At 36.6% G+C, this 21,774-nt stretch overlaps 1 protein-coding gene across 2 annotated transcripts in view; it reads right to left on the bottom strand.

Annotated features, from left to right (window-relative positions):
* LOC150076170 (exportin-T-like) overlaps window positions 1-21,774 on the bottom strand; it is a 408,083-nt gene that overhangs the window by 267,930 nt on the left and 118,379 nt on the right. For both annotated transcript variants that reach the window (XM_090387100.1, XM_090387099.1), the window contains exon 9: window positions 7,370-7,446. In XM_090387100.1, the coding sequence (XP_090243226.1) occupies window positions 7,370-7,446 (77 nt within the window). The remainder of the gene's footprint in view (window positions 1-7,369; window positions 7,447-21,774) is intronic.

Here is a 21,774-nt window from a genome sequence, read left to right on the forward strand (position 1 = left end):
CAAACTTTAAAAAGACAGGTGAATACTTTTTTTTAAGTGGCAATGTAGAAGTGACTAAGTGCAAACTGCTTCTAATTTATATATCAGAAAATTCTTGTGCTTAAAGGAATATCAAAAAGCACCTTACCAGTTCACTGGAAATCAAGCAATAAAGCCTGGATGACAACTAAAATCTTCAAAGATTGGTTTTTAAATTACCTTTGCATAGAAGCAGAAAAATATTATCTGAAGAGAAGCATAACATTCAAAAATCTTGCATATTCTTGACAATGTGCCCAGTCATCCTACACATTTATCTGATCTGCACCCAAATGTGAGGGTTACCTTTTTTCCAGAGAATACAATTTTGTTAATTCAGCCAATGAATAAAGGCATTAACAGCCACCTTTAAACTCTATTGCTTATGAAGATCTTTTTTCATAATTGGTGGAAGCTGCTGATGGAACAAACCGTCCTTCAATTCATGATTATTGGTGGAATTATAGCATTCTTGATGCTGTAAAAAATATTAAGTTTTCCTGGGATGAACTTAAGAAATCAACAATGAAAGCAGCCTGGAAAAAGTTGTAGCCAGAAAGCTGCATCATAGAAGTCATGGTTGAAATGTGAGAGGTAGTTTAGATTGTGAGAACTGGAAAAATGATTAGTAGAGAGGAATTTGAAGACCTGGAACTGACAGATATTATAGAAGTTCTTGAAGCTCATAGAGAACAGTTATCAGTGGACAATATTTTATCACAATGTGAAGATAACAAAATGATGAAACAAATAAAAAATAGAGGATGCAGAGGTAGCAACACACAAAAAATTGAAAAGGACTAGCCAAGTTTTTAATCAAACTGAGCCAAGAATCTCTGGATATGGATCCTAATTTGGAGAGGAGTTTAAAATTTTGTAGTTTATTATTACTCCTTATGAAGGATTATACAGATAAAAACAGCATGCTGCTAAGCAAACAATTTTAACTAATTTTTTCCAAAAAGCACCAGTTACTGTTGCAAGTTTTTCATAGCAAAACAGCATCAAGATCACCAAGCATAATTTTTTTACGAATGAAAAAAATAGTAAAATGTTAAAAAAAAAAAAAATTTGTGAATAAAGGTAATTTTTTTTCAATTTTTTTTTTTTTTTTGTAAACAGGAATGGAACCCCTGCACAAATTGAAGGTGACTGCACATAACAACATAACAAAAAACAACATTATACCATGTTTTTATTTTGAAATGTAGACTAGCACACCTGACATCCAATTCATTACAGAAAATAAGCAGAAATTTGCAAAATTTTTAAAAAATTCCAATTTTAATGTAGTTTTAACTTTGAAAAAGAAAAATGGAGAAACTTTTTAGCCAACTATGCAACAATGGTGAAATAGAAAGGGGGCCAAATCGAGTAAAAAAAAAAAAAAAAGAGACTGATCCTCTATTGTAAATCGAGAGAGCTGGCAGCTGCACAGATGACATGTATGCTTTAGAAGGGTTCCTAAATTTAAACATAATATTGTACAATCTAGGAAAAAAGTGAGTGAGAGCTCAAAAGCTTCAGTTACGGATTCTGAATTGGTGATGTGTGACAGGTTCCCAACGAAATTCATATCTGTTCCAATGAAGCTAGATGAGCCATTTTAGGACCTTTTATCTAGCAAATGTCCACCATAATCTAATTATATCACAATACTTGATGAACAGGTGCTCATGACAACAAATATTGCTGAGGATATTTAGGATTTTCAGGATGGTGTACTTAGATGTTTTATATGAACTAGGAGGTTCAATTCGGAGTTTACGAAAATTAGTAAGATGTATTAGTACCGCCTGGAAAACTTCAAATATCTACCCCAATTCCTTAAATGCCAATCTCCAAGTAATTCTCTACTGAGATGAGGAAAACGTGGATATTTTCGATTCTTCTAAACAGTCCTTACTTCTTGCAAAAAAATTGAAAAGTCTACTACTCCCATGCTTATTTTCAATAACACTCAAATTTCTAAACAAAATCATTTTTTTTTAATAACCCTGACTTTAGCCATTTTGGCATAAGCACATCACAAATATTGCCTCCTCTGCATTGAAAAAACTAGGTTGTTTGTTATTTGGTTTTTAAGAGCATTAGCAACTAAGGCCATATTACTCCAGGATATGCGGTGGTCATTCCCTGACCTTTCCGCATCCTCCGTATTTGGTGGTGACGGGCTCGAACCCCGGTCTAATCAAGAAGCATGTGCTATGCACTGCTGCTCCTTCCCACCTGGCTACAGAAGCACCTAAAAAAAAAAACTAGGTTATCTTTTCTTACTCTCAGGGTTACTTTTCTTCTAAACAGTTCTCCAAATCTCAAATCCACCCTACCACAAAATACAGTTCCCACATCTTGGGTGCCCCAAATGAATCTCTCTTAAGCTCCTAGATTCTATCCAAAAGAGGCAGTCAGTTCATGATCCACAGATATTGTTTCTGCTGCATGCCTTTTCTATAGATATTTCCACAGGTGTACCATTACTTTGAATTTGCATTTGTAATTCCACAAAACTAGTCCAAATAGCCAACATCTATTCTTCAATGTTCAACTTCCAACTCATAAAACTAACTTTTTCTCTTCTTCATTTATTTTTTCTAGTTTTCCTACAGATTTGACAAATTTTAACCAGGTACAGAGTACTAAACAAACAAGGAACTAAATTTAAAATAGATTCACCACTTAATTTTAAGTTGAGTGAAGATTCTGTTTTTTTTTTTTTCTTTTTTGCAAGCCAAATTAGTCTTGACTTGATTTCATAAACATTTAAGAAAACAGGTTAATATAGAATTTATTATTCATTAAACTGTTTTAAAGCTAGTGAAGGCAATCAGCTTAATTTGCTATACAGTCAGTCTTCATATAGCACGATAGTTGTTTTCCTAGAAGCCCTTGTGCAATGGAAAATTGCACAATATAAACAACAGGCCCTATGGGAAAAATAGGGTTAGGTACCGACCACCCAAGGTTGAACACACATTTGTAACCAAAACATTACCAAACACAATAAATAATCATAATAAAATACGTATTTTATTACGATTATTTATGTAATAAAATATAGATAATGCTTTTGCTTCTATCATAAGCAAACTTGTTCTTTGTTTGATCTTCTATTCAAACAGATGACAGCTGTTCCATCTCTTCCAATTCTTTGTGTCTTGATCTAATGGATTTTAATTACGCTTTGAGTTGTTCCTGCTATGAAAGTTGTTTTTATTTTCTCTGCATTATTTCTAATTCTCGGCGTTGCCTCATTTAGGCTTGTAGCACGTGCAATATCACATGGTCTTTCATTTCGCTCAAAGCGTTTCACAATTTCATATTTTTTCTCTATCGACAGAGGCAAACTGGCCATAAACCTTACCTGGGAAACCCTGGTGGGCTGGAGGCCAGTGTGATTTTGGCCATAAACCATTGTATGAGGCCACTACAAATTTTCCCGGGTAAGAATTTTTGACCCGGTCTGCCTCTGTTTATCGATATTGTTTTTCTTTTTCTCTCTCAATCTGTAGTGTCTTCACCAGGACACTTCCTTTTCACATCTTTTAAGTAATTTGTAGGGAATAAAGCACAATTACAAAATGAGGAGGCATGCTTCATACACAAACAAAGCTGCGCACATGTAGCAACTGAATAAACAACACTGTAAAGGCACAGACACACATTTAACATCTCACATTTTACTAAAGCACATTTCTGGGTCAAAAAAAGGGAAACAGGGATGATAAATGTGTCGTGGGATCATGTTTCCTCTATTGTTTATAAATTCATTACTTGCATTAGAACTGTTATTGTTATATTGACAAGACTTTTGGAAATACAGTTATGCCCCTGTATCCGCTGATTTGGTATCTGCTGATTCAGTTACCCACGGTTAACCACGGAAAAAAAAATAAAACAAAAAAACTTAACACATACTACTCAAGTCCAATACGATTCTTCCCTTTATTTTTTACGATGTCGATTTTAAACCGAATAGCTTCTCTTTATTTTTTACAATGTTGTGTATATGGTTTGGTCACCAACATTATAATGGTTCTCTATAGATTTAACGGATACACTGTTTTCAAACTTTTGAATAATTTCAAGTTTTTGTTTAATTTGAAAGCACAACTCTTGCATTTGCCCATCATTTTTGCGATTTCTAAACAAAAAAAAACAAAAAAAAAAAAAAAAAATATATATATATATATATATATATATATATACAGTAAACCCCGCTATTTGCGGTATCTGTATTCGCGGTTTCGCGTATTCGCGATCGCTGATTTAATATAAAATGAAACCTAAAAAAAAATGTGAATTTTAAAAGGCCATGAATATTTTCCACCATAAAAAAACATGGATGTGGCTAAAATTATCTTTCCCTGTCAAAACAGCGCTCAGTGGGTGGGGGGAGAGGGATGACAAAATCGCGAGCGTGGATGTTTCTCGCTAATCCTTGTTCAGTATGTGTTATGCGTTTGTCGTGGAAGGTTTCGTAGTTTGCTTTTAATTTATACGCTTATAAATTGAATAAATTTATCAATTTATAAATTGATATGCTACAAAAGTGACAAATCTACCGTTTTGCAGTTTAAAACAGACTTTTTTGAGTGTGTTAACGGAAGAAAGTGACTTTATTGTGGACGAGTTCTTTCTAACCCGTACTAAAACATGGCTACGAACAACAAGGGACATGTGAAAATATCAAAGAAGGTGATAACATTAGCGAACAAAATTGAGTTATTAGACAAAATTTCTAATGGTGAAAGTGTCTCCTCAGTGGGTCAACGGTACGATCGATCAAAAAATCGGAAGAAAAAATCCGCCATGGTGTCTGTGAAAACGCGCTAATTGCTTAAAAAATTTGCTCTATAACTCGTGATGTTAAATTAGAAAAAATGGAAAAAGCTTTAAATCTGTGGATAGAAGACCGAACTCAAAATAAAATTCCGTTAAATTCACTCATCATTCGTGAAAAAGCAAAACTCCTTTATCAACACTTTAGCGAAACTGGTGATAGCACTGGCGGGATAAGTTATTTTGCTAGCGAAGGCGCTGGTTTGAAAGATTTGTTTGAAATTTCTAATAAATATTACATTTAATATTAAATTGTTTCTTATTTTCATTTCGATGTCATATGCTTGCATTTCACTATGTACTGTCTATGTAAATAGCCATATTATGAAGGTACATATAATACATACATAGACAAAATTTTAGACTAGTTTTTCTTATATACTTTGGAACAGAACCCCTTTATTACTATGGGAGCCATAACTCAGTATTCGCGACATTTCTCAGGAATGTAACCCCCGCGAATAGCGGGGGGGTTTACTGTGTATATATATATATATATATATATATACACAGTTACTATAATAAAAAAAAAAAAAAAAAATTCTGACATTCCTGACATAAATAACAAAACAAAATTTATCCTGTTGCAGCGTGACTGAACACAACAATTGACACAATGCACTAAATCAAACTAAACATTTAATCTCTTTTTTTTTTTTTTTGAGCGGTAGATAGTGGGGGTTGCACTATTGGGAGAATAGGTACACTATTCTCCCAATGGTGACTTATAACGCCGGTTCTTGTCACTTATTTATGACTTGCAAAATAAATGTTTATACCTATTCTAATTATTACTTGAATTTTATGATTTCTGGTTGATATATATATATATATATATTTTTTAATTTGGAGTCTTGAAGTGTCCCGGTTAATTCAATCCCGGTGAATCTTGAGTCTGCTGTACTTTATTATTACCGTATGTAATGTTGGTAATGTCTTACTGTGTGTTTAATTTATTAATTAAACTTTATTATACGTATGTATATACAAGAAAATCACGTTATATATGGGATCAGCAGGTGTTCGCTTATATCCGCGGTTTTAGCCATCCACGGTAAGTCTTGGAACGTATTCCTCACAGATACGGGGGTCTTATTGAACTTATAGCTATGTAAATTGAGGCCCCACAATAAAACTTTAGCTGTTATTTTTTCTAATGCACAGATCAATGTACTTACATCAAAGCAGTTGTATTTTTATGTTAAATTCCATAACGACACTAACATCTTTACACCATTTTAGGAGGACTGGCAGCATTCATCAAATATATCTGAGCTGCAAAGGATAAGTGTATTCACTGACTGCATATACAGTGAGTAAAAAAGAAAAGTTGGGTAACCTGGTCAGAAATATCTTTTTCCTATGATTTAGAAGATGCCACTTGGTGACTAAAGTTGTGATTAAAATTAATGCTTATTTAAAAAAAATTAATTAAAAAAAATAATAATAAATAAAGTTTTTTTTTTATTTTTATTTTCTGGACTTTTATTCATTGTATTAGTATTAATAAGAACCCCCTAGGCTTTTGCAGCACAAGCAGAAAAAAAAAAAAAATAAATAATAAGATAAAGCAAAATATTGCTTCTACTTAAATGAAATAACTGGGTGTTAAAAACACAGAAGTGCTTATCATACAAGGGACCTAATACAAGTTGCAGAGGACCAATTAATCACAAAAACTGCTTGGTACTCAGTTTTCGTTTATATCTTGACTGTATTTTTTAATAACCGATTTTACTGAGCCTGATTAATTTATAAATAAAAGTTTGATTTCTGTACATTGATGCCTGCTTCATCTATTTATTGCAATTCACATAAATGCAGCTTAGATTTGATTACTGATAACTGATTTTATAGCTGGTAGTTTTTATTTGCAGAACAGCTATTGCAGTCTAATGTATAGTTTCTACATTTGACTGCAATAGCTTTAAATTGTAACAACACTGTAGAAATAATTTTATTTCAGTCTATTCTTGACCGCACCATAGCACAAGTCTTCCAGTCATCACAAAGCAAAATCCTTTTACTTTACCAATGATATTTGAGAAAAGATCAGAAAATCTCAAATTCAAGATTCTGTAATATCAAAACTGTGAATTCTGTAAATAACTAACCAACATGAAGCAGGCCAATCTCCTTTACAATGGAAATTAACTTTCTTACACATTAAATTTATGATATTCTTTTCTACTGAAATTAAAAAGAGCCTTCTTTATTCTAAGTCCCATTTATCTCTTCTCTTCTTGGATATGTCAATTTTATATTTAGTAGTTATGTTCCTATACAGTTACCTGTACCATCTTTTCTAAATGACAAAGGCTATATAACTGTAAGGGTTGAAGGAAAACTTTGGAACTTCCTATATAGTAAAATTTTTAGGATAACAAAAAAATCCTTCATAGAATAGTAATTTGATTCATTCAAGAGCTGAAGGGTAATTATAATATTGAGGGAAAAAATATGAAAGTGTATATAAAAGTTTTATTTAAACACTCAAAAAGATACTTACTTTGTCCAACTGTTCAACAGAGCCGTACCCATCCCATTCACTAATTTCGAAAGCTTCCCAATAAATTCTCCATCATCCTATAAAGACCCAAAAAATGGGATTCAAGAATTGGTCAGTACAGACTTTAATATTCATTAATAATTAACTATTGAACATTCAGTGAAATACACCATTCTTTGTTTGTAACAGTAAATTGTAATGAGTGGCATCAATATAATTGTATCTCATATTGTGACTACCTTCACAACGAGTTACCATGTATTGCACTACCTCGAATAAGTAACGCTTCACCAATGGAGAAGACCATTGTTACTTATTCTCAGCGGATACCACCACCCAAACGGCACCATTTCAAGACTTGTTGGCCTATTGTCGGTGGATGGACAGGTACCCTGGTTCTGCAATCATGCCAACCCAGAAATGAAGTATAACTCCACAATAAGAGATGGCAAAGGGTGTACATAGTAATAATTACTAAGTTAAAATAAATGCACAAGGCATAATACATTACAAATTTAAATTAAATCGATGCCATTCATTACAATTTACTATTACGAACAAAGAATGGTGATTTCACTGAAGGATATTCTTAAATTTCAAGTAAATTTAAATTTGTAATGTATTATGCCTTATGAATTTATATTTACTTATTAATAATTAACTTATAAATTACAAATGCACGTTTAAAGGGTGATATTCTTTTAAGAGAAAGGTAAATATCCTAAGAGAACACTCGTTTCATTACTAAAAGGATTTAAACTACTCAGTGTAAAGAATCATCTGGAGTTGACATGAACAAAATAAAGAAATAAAAATAATGCTTAAAACTTTCATGTTAAACTAGCAGAGATGCTCAAAATATTCTCCTGAACCATAATTCAGTGCTCTATATTAGCGTTTTTCAACTGATACGCTGTGAATACTCATCACTTGGGATTCTGTTCTGCAGAATAAATTTTTACATGATTTATTTATAAGCACTGTCTGTGTAAATATGAGCGAGATCTAATTTAGTTCATTTTCTGGATCATTTTTATGTTAATATAATACAGTATGGGCTGGTTATAGTGATCACTGGTTATTAGAATCAGCCACTTTATAGAATCAAATTTTGAAGATTCAAATCAATAAAATGCCCTACACTTTCACTGTTTACTAGAATCACATTTTCAGTTAGAAGAATCAATTTTGAATGCCTCTGTGATATTTTTCTAAAGCACATTTCTGGAGGTCACGACCATAAAATTTGCAGTTTCCCATTTACTGGGCTTTTCTGTTAATGCAATTCTGTTAGTGCAATAAACAGGTAGTAAACTCGATCTTATTGCATTTGCGATAATACCGATAGCTGGAATTCTGTTTTCACTATAGCGAAATGTGTTTTCCCTTCGCTGAAATCTGCTCTTCATTTATATATATCTAAACTTCATCTCACTTGCGTGTGTCATGTTAGTTCCAATTTGTGTGTGCCATGTGCTTTGTTATTGATTGATGCTCATCTTTTTTACTGTGTTTTAAATTTTACTACCAAAAAAAAAAAAAAAGTTCGTGAACAGAAAGGGAGTGAATTTGAGTGTAAAAGATAAGTTAAGAATTACAGAAACATACAATAAATTAAACTTAACTTAGGCAATAACATCTCAAAGGGAAACGGCAGTAAAATTAGTAGCGCCTCAGTCATCTTTAGCATTAGCATTAGTAGAGGCATTTGATGCAAGAAAACAAGCTTATGCAGCATCAGCCAAAAAAATTAAAGTAAAATAAATAAATAAAAAATAACCACTTCCACTTCACCCCTCTGTTCGTTCGAAATACCTGTCCAGCCAAGCCTTAAACTTATTTAGGCTATCAACTTCCACAACGAGGGATGGAAGTCTGTTCCACCTACCAACCACCCGCTGGCTAAAAGCAAATTTCCGCACATCTATCCTACATCTGTCTTTCCCCAATTTGAATTTATGCCCTCTCAGGTGATTATTCTGAGCAAGAGGAAGAATCCCATCAGCATTGAGCATGCTCAAACCATTCAAGGCTTTGTACACATCTATCAGATCACCTCGCTGGTGCCTAGTCTCCAGACACTGTAATTCGCAAAACTTAAGCCTTTCTTCGTAAGAGCACCCCTTTGTTCCATTCACTAATCTTGTTACCCTTCTCTGTACTCGTTCCAGCAGCTCTACATCCTTCTTGAAATGAGGTCTCCAGGCCTGTATACAGTACTCTAGGTGTGGCCTGACCATTGCCTTATACAAGGGAATAATCACCTCCTTATCCCTGCTAGAAAAATTCCTATATATCATTGACAATACACCATGAGCTACTCTTGCAGCCCATCTGCACTGCCCAGAGAACTTCATATCTGGCTCCACAACCACCCCCAGGTCCCTTTCATTCTCTACCACTGTCAGTGTAGTACCACAGAGTTGATACGTTGCTCTGGGGTTGCTGTTTCCCATATGTAGTACTTTACATTTGTCAATGTTAAACTTCATTTGCCACCTCTCAGTCCATCTGCTCAACCTTTCCAGATCCTGTTGCAGCAGCATAGTGTCAGTAGTGTCCTTGACAACCCTGCCAACCTTCGTATCGTCTGCAAACTTGGACATTAAGCTTGATATACCATCATCGATATCATTTATAAATACAGAAAACAATAAAGGACCCAATACTGAACCCTGAGGGACTCCACTAATAACATTAGTCCACGATGAGCAGTGTCCATTGATTACCACTCTCTGTCTTCTCCCCCTCAACCACCCCTTTATCCATAGCAGCAATTTGCCTCCAATGCCACACTGCTCCAATTTGTGCAGCAGTCTTCCATGTGCAACAGTATCAAAAGCCTTTCTAAGATCCAAGTATATAATATCAAAGTTATTCCCTGCATCCAGTTCTTTTGTGACTGCATCATAGTATCCAATCAAATTGGTCAGGCAAGACTTCCCCTTAACAAAACCATGCTGTGCCTGAGCTATAACTGAAGTCTTGTCTAGATGATCCTGCAGTGCTTCTTTAACCAGTGCCTCCATTAATTTTCCGGGAACAGAAGTTAAACTCACAGGTCTATAATTACTTGTGTCAGCCTTTGATCCTGCTTTGTGAATTGGGGTCACATTTGCACATCTCCAGTCCATGGGTACCTCCCCTGAGTCCAAGGAAGCTCTCATAATTATGGCTAAGGGTTTGCTTACTTCCTTTGCTGCCTCCTTTAATATAACTGGATAGATTCCATCTTTATTAAAATTACGTCATACTAGTGAAACCAGAAAACAGAAGCATGAAGGGAAATGCCAAACGGTGGATGAGGCTCTGTTTGTTTGGTTCAAACAGGCTATCTCATTTAATGCACCATTCTTCATCAAAAATCTAATGATTTTATTGAAAAACTACATGAAGCCGACTGACGGATGGCTGACAAGATGTAAGGAGAAGCATGATATTGTTTACAAATAACTTCACAGAGAAAAACAAGATTCCGATGGTTCTGAAGCTGATATCTGGTTGAAATCCTCTTGGCAAACTGTGTTATGCACTTATAATCCTGAAGACATTTTTAATATGGATGAAACAGGGTTGTACTACAGGGCTACCCCAGACCATTGCACGATTTTGATAAAATTCCTCAAAAAAGATTAAGGACAGGATTCTTCTTCTTCTTCGGTCCTTAGCTGGCAGCTGGGGGAGGCGGTTGGCCACGCAACCAGTATGCTGCTGTAGGTGCCGCAGGGTTTCGGACTTGCTCTGTGATGTTCTTCCATACCTTACGATCCATGGCGTCAATCCTAGCCTGGTTAAGGTCGAGACGTCGGCTCTTCAAGTCATTTTCCACTTGCTTGGCCCACGTTTTCCTAGGCGCGGTCCGTTGGATGCTCCATTGGGTGGGTCGTTGTCTCCAAAGGAGTGTGGATGGTATTCTATTCGTGCCCATTCTACATACGTGGCCAAACCATCTAAGCCTTCGCTTCTGGATTTGGTCGGCAATGGTTGGTTGCTGTTGGCATCTGGCACGGATGGTATCATTAGTGATGCGGTCGCGAAGAGAGATGCCCAAGATCTGCCGCAGGCATCGCATTTGGAATACCTCAAGTTTGTTCAAATCTAACTTGAGACAAATCCATGTTTCCGATCCGTAAAGAAGAATGGGCAGGATCAAAGTCCGGAAGAGTCGGATTTTAGTCTTTGTGGAAATGTTGGTCCTCTTCCACAGACACCATTTGAGCGAGGCGAACGCAGTGGCCGCCTGTCCAATTCTGCTGTGGATTTCCATGGTGGATGCAACTTTCTTCTCCTGGACCAGCGACCCAAGGTATTTAAAGTCCTGCACTTGCTCGATCTGGACGCCTTCGAGATAGATGGTGGCTTGCGACCCATCTGTTGTCAGGGCCTTTGTCTTATCAGCATTGATCTTCAAACCGTATGGCCGGGCAATGCGGGCAATGTCGTAGAGGATGTCCGTGGCTTCAGTGTCGTTACCGGCAAGGATAGCACTATCATCAGCAAACATCAGGTCAGTCACATAGTGATCCTTGTCATATTGTATGCCCTGTCTGTTTCTGAATGCTTGCCTCATAATGGCGTCGACCACGATGTTGAAAAGCAACGGGGAGGCTACATCCCCTTGGCGGACTCCAGTTTGGATGGCAAATTCCTCAGATAAATCGTTCTGGATGTGCACCTGGCTGGTTAAACCGTTGTATGCAGTTTGGAGGAGTGTGATGACTTTTCGAGGTACATGTTCAACCTCTAGTAGTTTCCATAAGGCAGGCCGGTGGACACAGTCGAAAGCAGACTTAAAGTCAATGAAAACAATGACGGTTCGCTGTCCACACCGGATCCTCTCCTCCATCAGCTGACGAATGGCAAAGATTTGATCACAGTATCCTCGCCCGGGTCTAAATCCTGCCTGTTCTTCTCGACTGGTTTGCTCGCGATGTTTTTGCAGTCTTGACTGGATGATCTTCATAAAGACCTTTCCGATGATGGAAAGGAGACTGATGCCACGGTAGTTCTTGCAGTCCCGGTTATCACCTTTCTTGTGGATCAGTACGATAATGGCTTTCCTCCATGTTAGCGGAATTTGTTCAGTGCACCAGATGGTTTTGAGGAGTGAGTGTAGTCGGCGAAGCAGTACATCTCCCCCGGCTTTGATCGCTTCTGTGGTGACAGAAGCGATCAAAGGACAGGATTACAGTTCTTGCAATCATGCAACATGACGGGAACAGTCAAAATGAAGCCATTAGTTATAGGCAAGGTAAATCACTTAGATGTTTTAAAGGAGTAAAACAGCTGCCTGATGAATATGCCAATAATGCCAATGCTTGTATGACAGCTTCTTTATTTTAAGATTATCTTCACAAATGGGATTTGCAATTGAATAAGAAAAACAAAAAAATTGAATTGGTTTTGGACTTCCCAGCTCATCCAAAGCTGACTTTCAAAAACATTGAATTAGTTTTTCTACCTTCAAATACCATGTCACTGATTGAACCTCTCGACCAGGGAATAATAAAAACTTTTAAGACGTTTCAGATATGAGGTGAAGAATCATCCGGTCTACAGATGAAAGTTTGGGAACATCATCCGATATTGCAAAGCAGATAACTGTTCTAGATGCACTTCATACGAAAATGAGTGCCTGGAATGAAGTTTCCGAAACCTGCATTAGCAACTGTTTCAAAAAATGTGGATTAATTATTCATGATGGTCAACTAAGTCACGATACTGATCATGTCGAAAAGCCTGAAGACATGGGTGAACGGGAGTTTAATGATTGAGTGGACATAAAAGATGATCTACAAATTACTACAGCTTTAACAGATGAAGAAATTGCCCAGTCTGCTACTGATAATTTCATCAAGGAGGAGGAGGAAAATGAGGATGAATGCGAACGAATTCCAGTTACAAAACAGCAAACTCGTGAAGCTATAGCTGCCCTGAGGAGAACTTTTGAAGAAACTGGTGCAAGTTATCATGAATATAGACTGTTAATACAATATTGAAAAATCTATAAATATACAGTCACTCCCCGATTAACGTAAGGGTTGAGTTCCACGGAATTCTATGTAAGTTGGAATTTCCCCCATGTTTGTGCAGCACTCGCTGAATTGATTGAATCAAAAAAGAAATGCTCAACGAACATGTGAATAGAATTATTTGTGTTTATTCAATTTATCTCATGCGCAGGAAAAATTACAAAAGCGTGCAATTTAAAAAATTTCAAAATTATAGAATTACAAAGAAAGAGAGGAGACAGGCATAACATCAGTAAGCTTTATCCCTCAAGCATCATTGCCAGAATCGACGTCTTCAGCTGATAAGTATGCCACTGCGGAGGTTGAGGGCTGTGGAGATTTATAAGGGGTCGGCCGCTCAACCTTACAAAAGAACATATTAATGGATGACTGGACAGTGGCTTTTTTCTTTTCATCGTAGATTTCTTTGTAGCAAGCAAGCATATCATTCACCCCACTGTTAACTATTAAGAATTGTTCGCTGTCAGGATCCATCTTCTCAAGCCTTGCCATTGCCATCTCTTTGGTAATGAAGCGTCTCGGTTCCTCATTTCATTCATCTTCAGCTTCGTCAGCATTTTCTCCTTTCACTATCGCTGCTTGCAAGTCAATAAGTTCTTCGTTAGATAATTCCTCCTCTTCTTCATTTATTAACTCCTCCACGTCTTTGGCAACAACTCCAACTGAAGTAGCTCTGCAACCTTTACAATCTTATCTGTAACCTCTTCATATGATTAGTATTTTTCAAACCCTTTGAAGCCTTTTATGTGCTGCGGGCATATTTTCTTCCATGTGCCATTTAAACAAACAACTTTTAATAATTTCTGCCCAGGTCTTATTAATGTTTAAGATGTATAAATATTGTAAGATTTCCAAAAGTCTCTTAATGTAAAATTTTTCTCACCGTCTACTGCAGACAATGCCTGAGCAAATGTTGTGTGCAAATAGTATGCCTTATAAATTCAAAATAACACCCTGATCCATAGGTTGGATGAGTGGTTGTGTTTGGCAGTAGAAATGTGACTCTCACGTTCAAATTGAAATCATCTAGATGTGAAGGATGTTCAGAAGCATTATCTAATAGAAGCAAAACCTTGAAAGGAACATCGTTGTCTTTACAATATTTTTCAACCTCAGGAATGAAGCAGCATTTAAACCAATCCTCAAAGAGAGACATTGTTATCTATGCTCTCTGGTTCTATTGGAAATGCATGGGTAGGGTGGCTTTATTGATGCCCTTAAATGCATGAGGATTTCCAGAATGGTTCACAAGCAGTGGTATTAATCTGTAATCTCCTGCTGCATTAGCCCCAAGCAAGAGCGTGGCTCTATCTTTTGAAGCCTTGAAACCTGACACTGTGTTTTCCTTTTTGGCATTGTATGTTCAATCTGGCATTTTTTTTTCCAATACAGCGCCAGCCTTGTCAACATTAAAAATTTGCTGTGTTGAATAGCTTCCATGAATAATTTTTTCCAACACATCACAAAATTTCACTGCAGCTGCAGAATCAGCACTGGTGATTTCACCATATACTTTAATGTTTTGGAAATCAGTATGATGCTTGAACCTATTAAACCACCCATTGCTTGCCACGAACTTGGTGGGGGTTCGCCATACTTATCCTTAATATTTTCATAAATACTTCCTGCTTTTGCTTGAATGGCCATTGGACTCAGCAGCACTTGCTTCTGAATCTGATTTTCCATTCATATTATTAATAGCTTTTCCATCTTCGATACAGCACCTGAACACTGTTTTGTAATCACTGTTCATCTTAAGTGCGTTGATCCTTTGACATGCTGTTTTATATGTGCACTGTCCTTTAAAATAGTATTCACTGTTTAAGTAATAAGACCTAATTCCCTTGCAATAGATGACAAACTTTGTCCTGCTTCATACTTCTTAATCATTTTCATTTCTAAATCAATTTTGTTTCATTTCCTGGCACTGCCAGCACTTGCACTTTCTATTGGTCCCTTCATCATTGTAATATGTAAATAGGAATGAAGAGAAATTTCTGAAAATTTGTTTTTTATATGATTGAAAATTTCAATGAAGGGGAACACATTTCACCATAATACTGCCATGTAAAAACCAACAGAATTCCAGTTGTCGCAAATGCAATAAGATAGAGTTTACTACCTGTTTATAATAGACTGCGCTAACAGAAAAGCCCAATAAACCAGAAAGTGCAAATTGTTTTATTGTTTTTTTTGTCATGACCTCCAGAGATGTGCTTTAGAAAAATATCACAAAGGCTTTCAAAATTTATTCTTATGACGGGAACATATGATAACGATGAAAGGGTAGTGCAATTTCCATTATATGACCTTTAAGAGAGATAAATAGCTCTAGTAATATAGCGAAATTTAACTTCCAAGGACTTGGGAATGAATATATAAAAAAAAAAAAAAAAAAAAAAAAAAAATGTTATTGGGTTCACATTATGATATTTTCACAATATAAATTTATAAATTTATTTTTATTTTGCTAATCTGTGGATAATATTCTTCCGATTTTCACATATCATTTAATTGGTAAAAACCTTTGGTAATAAAGTGTAAATTTGTGCTTTATATCTTATCTTTATAGCCTCTGGATAATATTTATCAATTTTTGCTTATTAGAATTGCCATTTATTAGAATTAAAAGGTCAATTTACAAATGTGATCACTATAACCGGCACTTATTGTATATAAATACAGTAAGTGCCGATTATATAACGTAAATAAAAATATATATATATATTTCTTCAGGTGCTACATCTACATTAGGTAATACTTTGTTGGGCTCAATAGTCTACTGAAGGTTGAAAAACACTGCTCTATATAATTCATCAGGCAATTTTAAAAGGGTGCTAGTACTGGTGCAATTTTCCAAATAACATGTTTTTTTCAAACTTCTACTATTTAATGCAGCTTCGGGGGAGGAAATCATGGAGACAGAGGATGACCAAGGAGGTCAAGACACTTGGTCTAATCAATGAATATCAAAAATTTCAGCTAGAGGTATAAGTGGATGAATTTAAAATAATACTTGAACAATATCCCCAATTCACAAAGGGGGTTCATCAAAGGGTGACAAAAATAATTACAGATCTGTTAGTTTAACTTCTGTTCCAGAGAAATTAATGGAGTCACTGGTTAAAGAAGCATCGCAGGATCATCTAGAGAAGACAGCAGTAACAGTTTAGACGGAGCACGGGTTTGTTAAGGGAAGCTCTTGCCTGACCAATTTCATTGCATACTGCGATGTGGTCACAAAGGAACTGGATGCAAAAAATAATTTTGATATCATATACTTGGATTTCAGGAAGGCTTTTGATACTGTTGATAGAAAGCTGCTGTACAAATTGGAGCAGTATGGCATTAAATGCACGTTGCCACAATGGATAAAGGAATGGGTGAGTGGGGACAACAGAGAGTGGTAATATACGGACACTATTCTTTGTGGATTAATGTTACTAGTGGAGTCCCCCAGAGTTCGGTGATGGGGCCCTTTGTTGTTCTGTGTATTTATCAATGATATCGATGAAAGTATATCACGCTTAATGTCCAAGTTTTCAGATTATACAAAGGTTGGAAGGGTTGTTATAGACAGTATGCTACTGAAACAGATCTAGAAAAGTTAGGCAGATGGCCTGAGAAGTGGCAACTGAAGTTTAACATTGACAAATGCAAAGAACTGCATATGGGCAGTAACCGAAGAGAAACATACCAATTATGCAGTACTACACTCGGGGAAGTGGAGAATGAAAAAGACCTGGGGGTAATTGTGCAGTGCAGACAGACTGCCAGAGCAGGTCATGGAGTCTTGTCAATGATATATAGGAATTTTGCTAGCAGAGACTAGGAGGTGATTATTCCTTTGTATAAGGCAATGGTCAGGCCACACCTTGAGTGCTGCATACAGGTCTGGAGGCCACATTTCAGGAAGGATGTAGAGTTGCTGGAGAGAAGGGCAATGAGACTGGTGAATGGAACAAAGGGTTGCTGTTACCAAGAAAGGCTTAAGTTCTGCAAATTGCATGTCTGGAGATTAGGCACCTGCAAGGTGATCTGATTGAGGTGTATAAGGCCTTGAATGGTTTGAGAAAGCTCAAACTGATGGGACTCTTCCGCTTGCTCAGATTATGAACGTGAGGGGGCATAGATTCATTGGTTGAGGAAAGACAGTTGTAGAACAGATGTTTTTTTTTTTTTTTTTGGTAGTTATTGGCGCATCGGCTTCTGTGGCCATAGTGCACCTCCCAAGGTTTTTTGCAGTACTTTGATCCAAGCCCGAGGCGGGATTCGAACCCGCGACCTTTGGGTTGCCAGGCAGGCGCTTTACCCACCAGGCTAGCCCGGTCGGCAGAACAGATGTGCAGAAGTTTGCATTTAGCCAGCGGGTAGTTGATTGCTGGAACAGACTTCCATCTGTTATTGTGGAAGTTGATAACTTAAATAAATTTAAGGCTGAACTAGACTTTGGAGTGACTAGGTGAGTGAAATGGGAAGGTTTTTTTTTTTTTTTTTTGGGTGATGCTGTATAAGCTTGCTGTCTTGCATCATATGCCTCAACTAATGCTGATAGTAATATCATCCCAATCTGCAAATCTAAAACAGACTGGTGATTTTTCTGTTGCCTGTATCTGCACTATTACTCCCACTACTCTGTTTCTTTTTCTTTCTAGATAATGTAACATCCATCCGTTATTTGCTCCAATGCTTTCTATCTTTAAAACTGTTGCTAAATCTTTTGCTTTTCGCTCAATCTTGGACTTTAGACCAGAAATGTCTAGCAGATGGTTGTTCAACTTTTGGGAAAGAAAAAGAATTGTCTGGCAGCAAATTAGCTATGGGACTAATAGGCAGTTACACAAGTATCAGGAAACAGTAAACCCTTAATTTTGCTGACTTAACAGACTTCAGCTTTAAATATTAAAAATTTTTTACTGGTAATAGAATATACAGGATGTCTCAAGAAAATGTATATATACTTTGATGGTCAATAAATTCCATGTTTATTTATTTAATGCTAATCTAATAATTTAGTTACACAGTAGATACAATGCATACAACCTTTTAAAATCCATAAATCGATACCCCCCCCCCCCATTAAAAGTTTATGCCAAAATGAAGAACCAACAGCTTACATTTGAGCAAATATAAATTTGTGCTGGGCTAGTACTGGAAATTTGAAAATGTATCAGAAGTCCAAAGACAGCAGAGATGCAAATTTGCAACAGAACCTCTAACACGAGTGACCATTTCATGCATCAAAATAAATCAGAAGCCAATGCTAAAAGAAAGACATGCGAATAAAAATGACCTGGAATACCTACGATCCCTGAAATGCCAACTGTCGTCTTACAACAACTTGCACAATCACCAAGAAAACCTAAAGACAATATGTTCATGAAAGAGGAATCAGCAAGACAAGCGGTGTTCATCAATTTTCAAAACATGCAAGGTGAAAATGTTATATTTCAAGATTGGCACATGCCTTGAATGAAGATGATGCCGATCGCCAAATTGAGATTTGTGGTTTTAGACAAAAGTAGATGAGGCACAGTTTGTTAACAAGATTGTTTGACCTGATGAAGTTACCTTCAAGTTAAATGGCACAATCAATCACGACAACTGCACATACTGATCTACCAATAATCCACATGCTTGTGTGGAACACCATGTAAATTTACCAGGCACGACAGTACGGTGTTTTCTCATCCAAAGGTTTGGCTCGATAATTTTTTTTCTGACAGAACAGTCACCAAGATCTGTACTTCAACATGCTTCAGACATCAATTGTGTCCGCAATGCATCAGCTGTATGAGGACAAAGACTTATTTTCAACAAGGTGGGGCACTTCCACATTTTTTTCGTGATGTCAGGATCTATCTTAATGAAACTTTTCCAGATCGATTGGACGAAGATGTAGTGTTAAAAACCGTCATGTTAACCTGACTTAACTGCACTTGACTTTTACTTGTGGGGTTACCGTAAAGATCGTTGCACATTGTTCTGAAGAAAAATGTGCAACGATCTCTAGAGTGACGTTGATGGATGTTTGCAGTTCAGTTGTTCAAAAATGTCAGCAAAGATGTACCTGGAAGCCAACGGTGAACAGTTCAAACATTTAAGATGATGTGCCATATATCTAAATATTTGCTCTATGTAATTAAATTATTAGATTAGCATTAAATAAATAAACATAGAATTTATTGCCCATCAAAGTATGTGTAAATTTTTTGAGACACCGTGTATTCTAAATGCTCACAAGATAGAGAAAACTGGGAATTTACAAGCCATAGCAGCTGATGGCATGCATCTCAATCTGTTTATGGATATGCTTGCTATTATTATTATCATTAGCCACAGAGTGCAAAGCTTTTGTTGCACCAGCAAAAAAAAAAAAAAAAATTATATTAACGAGCATTCATCTGTGCTCTGTTTATTATAACCTCACTTTCAGTGTATCATCATGGCCCTTAAAAAAACTGGTAAAAAGAAGAAAGTGTGTGCATCTGAGTGCTGCACTGACTGAAATTAAAGCTGTCGGAGAATTTAGAGTCTCATGCGTCTATTTCTTGCATCTGCCAGGTATAGGGCATAAACAAAAAAAAAAAAAAAAAAAAAAAAGAAGTGTGTCAAGTGTAAAATGCAAGGCTAAAGCTTGTAAGGAGCTTTTAATGAGTCTAACTCTGAAGATTCATCATGTCTTAACTTTTCGGCTCCTTAGCCATGACTGAATAAGTTAAATAAAAGGGGTTTTTTTTGCCTTTTTAAAATTTTTTTTATTGTTTAACTTTATTTCAGTGTTTCTATAGATATACAGAGTAGCTGTTTATATTACCATGTGAAGAAATGCATTCTATGTGTCTTGATTTTTTTAAATATTTCGTGTGTTCAAGTAATAATGATTTTGATCATGATTACTTTTATTATAAATCAATATACTTACTTTAACAATTGACTATACATAGTGATTAGAAGAATAAACCCAGAAAAATGTCATTTTGCCAGTTTTCATTGAAGCTGTGGTTTTTTAAATGGTTTTATCAGCTAAACTTGTGTCTCTAGTCCTAAGTGAATATAAATACTGATAGACAGATATCTGCCTAATCTACATAATATCTTGTTCTGGCAATTTCACTTATTGAAATATGTTTGATCATTTGTGCTGGTAACAAAATTGTATGTGACACAGCTGGTTTAGGTCAGAGATCATGAGATTTTCCCACATTTTAAAGAAATGCTTCACACAACTTTTTTCAAATAATATTTAAGCATATATATACAGGGTGTCTCAAAAATATTGGTACAAACGTTTAGGGGAGGTAGGTAACATCTAAAGGAATGTGAATCGCATAGGAACCCATAACTGGAAACGTCACGGGAAAGTAGTAGCAGAGGCACAAGAAGCAGAAATGATACAAGACAGTAATTAGTGGCAAACATTTATTTGACATAATATTAATAATGGAGTATGAGATGGATGCATTTCATGATGTTACAACAGATGCTCGAAGGTTCCACCATGAGACACGATGCATGTGTGACACCGACGCAGCATAGACTGGTGGACACGGTCGAACAGACCTGGAGTTTCTTTGACAGTAGCAGCAGCACAGCTGAGTCTAGCCACGAGATCCATTTCCGTCTCCACAGGCGATTCATACACGATAGATTTGAGGGTCCCCACAGAAAGAAATCAAGGCTTGATAAATCAGGTGAGCGTGGGGGCCAGGCAATGGGTTAACAACGGCCAATCCATCGACACCCAAAACGCCTGTTAAAATGGTCATGAGCCCCGTCATGTTGAAACCAAATGTTGCGTCTCACATTTGCTGGAACATCGTCAAGTAACCCTGGTAGAACTTGTTCAAGAAAGATCCGATATTTAGCGGAGTTCATGCCGGATGGTAACAGGTATGGGTCGACTAAGCAGTCACCGACCATACCTGCCCACACATTTATTGCAAAGCGATGTTGTGTCGCATGGGGGTGCACACCGTGTGGATTGTCGTGAGCCCACACATGAGCATTGTGCTGATTGAATAAGCTTTCCCGCGTGAAATAAGCCTCATCCGTGACCAAAACATAGGCTGAAAAATTCAAGTCTTGAACACTTTCTTGGAGAAACCACTGCGCAAAAGCCACACGTGCAGGACGAACTTGGGGGAGCAGTAACTGGACCCTTTGGAGATGAAAGGGGTGTAAGGAATCATCGTGCCAGACACGCTGTACACTGCACAAGGTATATAAGGTATAAGGTATGTTCGTGTCAGACGGCACCTGGGATTTCTCCCATCTCCGCGTGTGTTTCGCTGTATCGAGGGCAGTACACTGTCAAGCCAGAGACTTGAAAGTGTGTGGGTCGTGTCTGTGCAGTGTGATATGTTGTGCCCA

Source organism: Mastigoproctus giganteus, chromosome 13, assembly GCF_048544385.1.
Source record: "Mastigoproctus giganteus isolate SK-2022 chromosome 13, ASM4854438v1, whole genome shotgun sequence".
NCBI classification, from domain to species: Eukaryota; Metazoa; Arthropoda; class Arachnida; order Uropygi; family Thelyphonidae; genus Mastigoproctus; species Mastigoproctus giganteus.